At 36.8% G+C, this 8,355-nt stretch overlaps 1 protein-coding gene across 1 annotated transcript in view; it reads left to right on the top strand.

The window, feature by feature from the left end:
- Positions 1–8,355, top strand: part of FAF1 (Fas associated factor 1) — a 146,801-nt gene that overhangs the window by 16,369 nt on the left and 122,077 nt on the right. Inside the window, exon 2 of the mRNA XM_005422936.3 lies at positions 79–147. Coding sequence (XP_005422993.2) covers positions 79–147 — 69 coding nt within the window. The remainder of the gene's footprint in view (positions 1–78; positions 148–8,355) is intronic.

The raw sequence follows: 8,355 nt of genomic DNA, 5'->3' as shown, positions 1-8,355 counted from the left end.
TAACTGAATTATAATTTTTAATACCCTGATTTTGATCAATGCTTTTAATTCTCTTTACTGCTTTTTTTTTATTTTTAGGCATGTACTGGTATTGAAAATATTGATGAAGCTATAACGTTGCTTGAACAAAATAACTGGGATTTAGTGGTAAGTATTCTAAGAAAATGACTTCATAGATCAACTCCACATAACAGTGACATGGCATCTTGCTAAGACAGCTGGTAGCCTTATTTCAAATTTGGGGGTGTCTTGTGGCTGGGACAAACAGGCTGCTATGTGCAGGCTGTTTCTGGTCTGTTACAGCCTCATCTCCAAGTAAAGGTGATCCTGAGTTGAACAAACCCTGCTCTGCTGTGATTGTTTTCAGGATTTTTTCATTTCTTTCTTGTCCTCTAAAGCCATGTTTCATATTGTCTTTAGTTTCCTCTTGGCTTCATTGTGTAAGCAGTGTTATGAAGGGTAGTGTTTTTAGAAGACCTGTGTGTACACACATAGGTTTTGAGGATTTAGGTTCCTGTGGAAGAAAGGGAAGATAAAACAACTTTTTCAAATTTTCATGTGTTTTTAATTTAAAATAGGATTGTTGCTCTTCTATTGTTGGTGGTTGTGCAGGATTGAGTCAGATGATTAAAGCCATAACTTTATTTAGATTTGGTGCTAACCAGAGACCATTAAGTACAAACAAAATATCCAGCAAACACGCATCCTGAAAAATCCTCTCATCTATTTTGCCACAAGGTTCAATGTGCATACAAGTAGGAGGAAACCAATGAAACCAAGCAAAATAGTCTTAGGTGTTTTAAGACTCTTCACAGGATTAGTAAATAAAGAAACTATTAATCCAATTTCTTAAGGTTTAGAAGTGTAAACTACAGCAAATTAAAAAGCGAGTGGTCTTCTGTTAAACTGTAAAACATTTGACTTCTTCCTTTTCTTTTTAATTTTTTCCGAATGAGTGACCTTTGGACCAGTCCAAAATATCAGAAAGTTATTATGAAAAAAATTAGATTTCCAAAATTGGCTAGGGATGTAGTTTGAACTGTGACCTATTGTAAAAAACGAGTACAAACTCTCAACACTTGAAACTACGTGTTAAAATGAACGCGGTCTTTATTTTGCAACATGTCAAGGTATGAGCAGGAGTGAGACGCCAGTGAGCAGAAGGGAGTGTCTGTCATCAGTGGCTTCAAACAGAAAAACCCAGATGTGTGTTGAGTGTTGGAATTAAAACGCCTTTTGTCATGGTAGTTTGTAGTGACGTGGCATGAGCTCTTTTGAAAATTCAAGTGTTTACTGGAAGGTGAGGAGTAGCCTTGTGCATTCTGTTCAGGTTGTGAAGTTTCCCATACAATCCATTAGATCTGTTGGATGTGGTTTTGGGGGATTTGTAATTTGTGTGCATTACAATAAATGGCCAACAGGTTGGGTTGAATGAGAGAAGTGCCATGAAAAATGGTCAGAACAAATAAGTCTCTTCTGAGACTCCAGAATGACCAGAAAGCAGAATGAAGTTTTTAAAGCTATGAGAACACCTTTAAATACCTAATTTTTTTAGTGATTATTAGATGATCTAGAAGTAGAATATAGAGAGGAAAGAAGTAACGACCCAAATGTGCAAGCTTAAAAAAGGTATAGGGAAAGTAAGAAAGGATAGAAAATTAGGAATGCAAGAGGTACTTGAGGAAGATACATAGTTTTTGAAACTAGGCAGAAGATGGATGAGAGGATGTCTATGAAAAGGAAATGGTAAGTTGTAGAAGAAAAAAATAATGTCGAGGAGACTGTAAGTGAAGGAGATGCCCTAAGGGTCTGTCATTAACAGGACACTGGCTCATTTTTATTCAAAGCAGTCCTTGAATAAAAAAGGGAGTGGGAGTGAAAGTCAAATCCTGCTAATCTAACAAGGAGGTAGAAACAAAAGAATGAAGGAAGAGAAGAGTGAAAAAAGGAGTTCCTGGGGTGTGAGAGAATCAACTATCTGTTAGGCAAGGGTTTTTAGCATTTCAGAAGAACTTGGGGAAAGGCTCATGACTTAAGAGAAATGTAGCATTTTTGATCCATGTGTGGTGGTGTTTTTTTCCTTTTTTTTTTCCTTTTTTTTTCCTTTGGTTGGATTTTTTAATACCTTAAATTCAGTAGTCAAGTACAGATTCAGTGCCTAGGAATTGGGGAGGGTTTGTTTTAATTCAACCAAAAGGTCTTGGGTTTTTTTAGCTGAGATGAAAAACTAAAGAAATCCTTTAGTTTGGCACTAAATATGTCGTTCAACTCAGAGCAAAACTTTTTCTTGATTTCTAAGGAAAACCAAACTTGAAGAACTTGATTCACAGTTCATGAGGACAGTAGTGAAGTAGTGATGATTTTGGTAAGAGCTCTTCTGCCATCCTTTGGGCCCCACTGTTAGGTAAACGGGAAGAATACAATTTCTGTTTTCTCTAATTTCACTTCGTTTTCTGCATCTGATTCAGAGGCTTTTAAATGTTGATTCCTTTACTTCTATGATGTTGGAAGTAAAATTAGAAGTCAGTATTTGATGAGGCAATCTTCTGTGAGACACCCAGGCTACTAAGTAGAAAGCTAAGCAATTCCCATTTGAATGTCATCAACCAAAGTTCAGGGGCACTCCTGCAGCAAAAGGGGGAAAAACCAAAAACATAAGGAAGTTCTTGTCTCAAAGAGATTGTTTACTCTTGCTTTTCACTCAGCCTGTCTGTATCTCAATTCCATGTTCCTGTTTGGGGAAAAAAAGTCATGCATTATCAGAGGCTGTGCTAAAGACCCAGGTTGAAGATTCCCTTGGGCACCTGTTGCTTCTTGAACTCTCTGACACTCAGCTCAAGGGCGTTGTTATTTCTCTGGGACTTCAGCCAAAACAACCAAAAGAAGGAGCCCTGGTGAGCTGGAAAGCAGAAGGATCCCAAACAGAAACAGAGAAGTAGGCACTGACATGGGCTGACAGAGAAGTACATCAGAATGCACAGACAGCAGAGGTTATTAGGTTCACAAAACAAGTTCCTTACATTGTGCTACAAGTACTGTGTGTTTGTGTAAGCTTTTCTGAGGATTACTTTGTTTGCACTGAAGAAGTATTCCTACTGCTGACTTTGTCCCTGCATTTTTTCCCCTGGTCTTGCTAGAATTTAGTATTAAGGGTTAAAATGTCACCAGTATCTTTCCTATTACTGTTACTATGTTCTGTATCTTTTGGACATTTGGTTTTACCTTTAAACAAAGCTAAACCTGCGTTAAGTGTAAGGCTCTCCTTTCTGGGTTTAGTTTTTCTAATAGTCACTTTTGTTTTTAATTAAGAATTAAAAAGAATTCATTTTTCTTTTCAGTTTAGAACTGAAACGTCAGCTTCCTATTTTTGACCTTTAAAAGATTACTTACCCTCAGTTAGAAGTCTTCATCTCTAATCCTCTCTATGGGATACCCTAAGACAATATAAACTGCCTCTAATTTATCTTGAGTTGGGTACTAAATAAACTGGATTTAAATGTCTTGGAGCTGTATATGTTTTATAGTGCTGAAAGCAGTTGTATATGTTTTGCAGTAGCTGCTTGAAGCAGTATGGGAAGCTGTCTTTCATAAATGTTTGGTTGCTTGGCTTTGTTCAAGTGCTCAAAATAAAATTGGTCACAAGAGTGCTGCAGAGGAATTCATATGCAGCAACAGTGTAAAAACTGCTTGGTGGGATCATGAAGCCTAATTTTGCCAATAATTAGTTCCCCTCTGCTGCATATGACTTGGCCTTTGTGGTGGTCTGCTGCATATAGAGCAGCTTGGGGTTTTTCTGTGTTAGAACACTGTAGCCTAATTACAGGGCTTATTATAGGCTGGGCGACAAAATGTTTCAGATGTTCTGTGAGATATAGAAGATCAACATAGATAATATAATGATCTCTTCAGGCATTCTGCTATAAATGGATGCAGCTCTCTTAAGCCTCCCAGGGTTGCTGGTATGTTATTTCGTGAGTGTCATTTCTTTCAGCTCTATTAATTTACAGTAATTTTTACCATCTGAGGAAGCAGAAGTTAGGAATTTCTGTCTGATGTAAAGTCTGGTGGTTTCATAGCTTGCCCATTTAGACTCTGACCTTCTCTTTTGGCATGTGAAGGTAAGAATGACAGATAAAGACATTTTAAACTTTGTGTATAAACAATAAAATAAAAGCATGAAAAATCCCAACTCTGTGTCTGTTGACATGTTTTTGATGATGGTTCATATTTAAAGGAAAATCACCCATTAGTGACTTGACCTTATGCTCTATGGACCTTTATATAGGTGAGGTTATTGCACAGGTGAGAACTCCTTGCTCTCTTGAGATCCAGTGCTTGAATCTGTGCATGAAAGTAAGTGAAGTGATCTGCTCTGCCTTTCACAGATTTAATGAAAAATTCAAGTCCTTCATATGCAGCATGACTTCATATTCTGTACTGGTAATCAGAACAGGATTTTTGAATGAAAAGCAGAATTCACCACACTTAATTTTCTGCTTTTTCCAGGATGGCCATTTCTGTTTTTACTCCTGTTCCCCAGTTTAAAATTGTTTTTATTTCATATCTTTTCTAAGAAACATTGTAATATAGGTACTTTTTAGTATTGCTTTAAGAAGAAAATAAATTTCATCAAAATAATGGGGGTAGGGGGGCATTTATTTTCCAATATTCAGTTTCCTTGCAAATATGTGTATAATGATTGTACATATATAACCCCATCCCATTTTTTATTTTCAAAATTACCTTTGTGCCTTCCTCCTGTACTTGGCTTGATTATTCTATATTCTGGTAGAGGATCAAAGCACAGTATAACTTCTGTGTTTCCAGTAAAACCAGCAGTTTAGTGTACCTGGAGATGGGATGACTTGCAGTTCCTGTCATACTCAGGTTCCAAGAATCTCCTGACAAGAAGCAATTCTCTGTCTTGGAAAGAGAAATTATATATTTTGAACATTTGGTTTTATAAAGCTTCAGCTCTCAACTAGAACTTTTAATTTTAAATGGATAACTTAGGCAGATGGAGGTTTTTTTGCATCTTGCTTATAAACTTATTGGAAAAGAATATTTCTCAGACAGGATTTTTTTTTACTCTAAGTACCAATTTTGTATATGTGTATTTACATCTATGTAATGTCTTTTGGAACAAAGTAACTGAACAGACAAAAAAATTGAACTGAGAAAAATCAGGTAGGACTTGGAAATTTTTTATTTCTTTTGGAGGTGCCCATTTAGGTGGGAATGGCAAAGAATGGGCTCTTGACAGTTATCAGCAATCTGTTATTTGTATCTTCCAATGCTCTAACCAGTAACAATCCTTTTGTTATAAGGTGTAGCAAAATTCAGTAGGAGCTGGTAAAACTGATACACTTAGATTGTCTTTTGTTTCTCTTGCTCTGGTTTGGCCTGCTACAGCTTTGATGTGGTCTCTCTCTGTATGGTATTTTGATTGATTTGAATTAATCTGCCTCCAGAAACAAGGTGATTAATCTGAGTTTGGCACACAGCCCTTTCTTTTCCTTAAATGTGGGGCAGTGTTCAGTGTATGTTTATGCCCGGTGTTCAGCAGCTGTACTGTTGCATTGCAAGGCTGTGTTTCAGTGGCTGGGAACCAGGGCTGCACTTTATGGTGATGGTGTTCATCACACTGACCCTTTTATTTTGTATTGCTGACCTGCTATTTTCTTTACTTCAGAATTGCATACTGAATATGGCACAGATTTGACAGCACTCGCTGTGGGAGCAGTGAGAAGTTCAGGCTATATTCCTCTCATTAGGACTAAGTCTGAGGGATTTTCACTGTTGGGAACATGAGCTTGTCTGTGTATTAATAACATTCTTCCTGTGGTCAGATGAACAGTCACATCTGCCTACTGGAAGCAGAGGTTTGTATATAGATTTTTTTAAGGAGCAGTTAAAGTTTTGTTTTAGACAGGTGTTCTCCTGTGGATCTGGGTGTCCTGTGGAACATGTTCTTGTCAGCTCAGCAGGTTTATTCTCACTGTTACTGCAGTGAGGAGCCTGTCCAGCATTCACAACCCTCTGCCAGCAGAGGGAAGGAAGAAGGAAGCCCTGGGTTGGATCCCAAGGAGTGTTGGTGGATGGGCATCCCACTGGTGCAGGCATCCCATGGGCATGGTGCCTGTTCTCCAGCAAATTCAGGAGTTGCAGGGTTTTTTGTATGTTCAATTGCAGCATTAATCTCTCCTAGCAGGACACAATTGTATGTGAACTTGTCTTTTACAAAGGACTATAGAAATCCCCTTTGGAAGTCTTTAATGTATTTTTTGTTAAATTAGGGATCCCTGCTTGCAAAAATTGTTGTATTTTTCATTCTCTGTATTTCCAGCGTTTTGAGGCTTTCAAAGTGACATTTGTGTGTCTTTGAGTAAGCTCAGATGGATGCTGTGTATTTTATGCAGCTGGGTGGTAGCACAGAAGACTTGTTGATTCTTAAAAACAGTATTAAATGAATTGTTTTTACTTTCTTTCAAATGCCTTAATCTTTGGTAGAACATATTTCCTTTTCATGTATTTTTTTTCATGGAAGATTATATGAAATGCGTGGGTCTGTAGGCAGTTGTAATCATGGTATGGCTTTCCACATAGTTGTATGCACATTCATCCATTAAAAAAAAAAAACCCTCAAAACAACCCCCCAAAACCTGCTTTATTCACGTAAGGGTAACAAAGGGGTTGTGATTATGTATTTTATGGCTGTATTTTGTTGCTGTGATGATGTATATGAAATTTTATTTTTCTTTCTGCCCAGAAAGGGAGTGGAGAATATTTTTAAGTAAAGCTTTGCTGGCAATATTGTAAAGTAAAACATAACTTCTGCCTCTCCTTTTCAAATAACAGATGAAATTTAGTTGCTTAAGTAATTTACGGTTTTAGTTACTTAAGTAATTTAGGTTTTTAGTTACTTAAGTAATTTTGTTAAGAAATAAACTCAAGTTCTTCTTGTTTAGTGATCAAACAAGCAATGGGACTAATATATTTAGATTTCTTTTCATGGTGAAAGACTCTTGTTTCTTTTAACAGAGACTTTTGTGTTCTGAGAATAAACAAAAAGCAGCACCTGAGATCCCAGTACTGCCCTGTAGTACTGCTGGAGCTCTGTGAATGCATCACCCACCTACCTTAGTTTTTACAAATACTTTTTTTAGAGCTGCTACATCTTATTTGTAGTTTCTACAAAGATTGCTTATCATTCATTTTTCCTGAGACATTCAAATTTCAGAACAAATTTCTAGAATATACTAATAGTGAATTGCCTGGTGTGAGTTATCTGTAGTTTATTACTCTGTGACTGTGACCTATTTAGTTGAACTAAAAATTGCACACATCTTATAAACATGTGTTTGACAAGTGTTTAGTCTGTCATTCTCCTACTGTGTGAGTAGGAGAAAAACTAAGTAAATTATTTAAGAATAGCATCTGTGCCAGTGCTGTGGCTATTTTGGAAATGAACGTTACTTGTGAAAATTTTTACCACAAAAGCTAGGAGCCATCTAGAGCCATCAGACTTTAGAAGCAGAGTATCTTAAAAATGGATTTACTTAAAATACTGTTGAATATCTGAACAGTTTCTAGTTTTATTTCAATAAACTCTCCTTAGCCTGTCCTGGGTTGGTGCCCCCCAGCAGAACTGCACAGGCTGTTGGAGAAATACTGAGACAACTTGCAGGTTACTTACATCATTTTGGGATTTTCTGCTTTTCAGATTTTTAAGCTAAGTCTTGCATAACTATTTTTTTTTGTTATGGATTAGTGATTAGGCAGATGGTTGACTACAGCTGGGGTCATTGGAGCACTGTTGATATTTCATGTTATTATGGCTTTTCAGTGAAGGGGCCTTAGGCTTTTGGCAGTACTTCTGTGACTTTTTGTGTACTGAGTTCTTGTGTCCTGAAATTTCTTCCCTGGTAGTACTTTCTAAGAGCTAGTATGTTACAATGAATGACTAAAAAAACCCCACTTTTTAAAAATAAGACTGAACAAAAAAATATATTGTCATGACGTATCTTATTCCTAAACTTTCCATTTTAGCATTGCCATTCAAATTTATATAAAATTACTGGGAGAGGGGTGAAAATATGGGAGTTCAGAACATTTTCCAGTATTCATGTCAAGGCATAGCCTTTGGTTTATCTGACTCTCCTGCTTTCTATTTATTTATGTTTTAAGGAGTAATAAAATATATTTTAGTATTAAGCATAAGCATTCCTTTCTTTTGGAAGGTGAAGCAGCATTAGTGTCAAAGTTGTGACATTCATGACTAAGACCAAGGTGCTTGTATGTGTGTCAAAGCAGAGACACCTCATGGGCTACTTTCCCTTTCTATGTGAATGAGTT

Source organism: Geospiza fortis, unplaced genomic scaffold (genome assembly GCF_000277835.1).
Source record: "Geospiza fortis unplaced genomic scaffold, GeoFor_1.0 scaffold396, whole genome shotgun sequence".
Classification (NCBI taxonomy): Eukaryota; Metazoa; Chordata; class Aves; order Passeriformes; family Thraupidae; genus Geospiza; species Geospiza fortis.
Note: the sequence above shows the minus strand (reverse complement) of the source record. Positions and strands in the feature narration are given on the sequence as shown.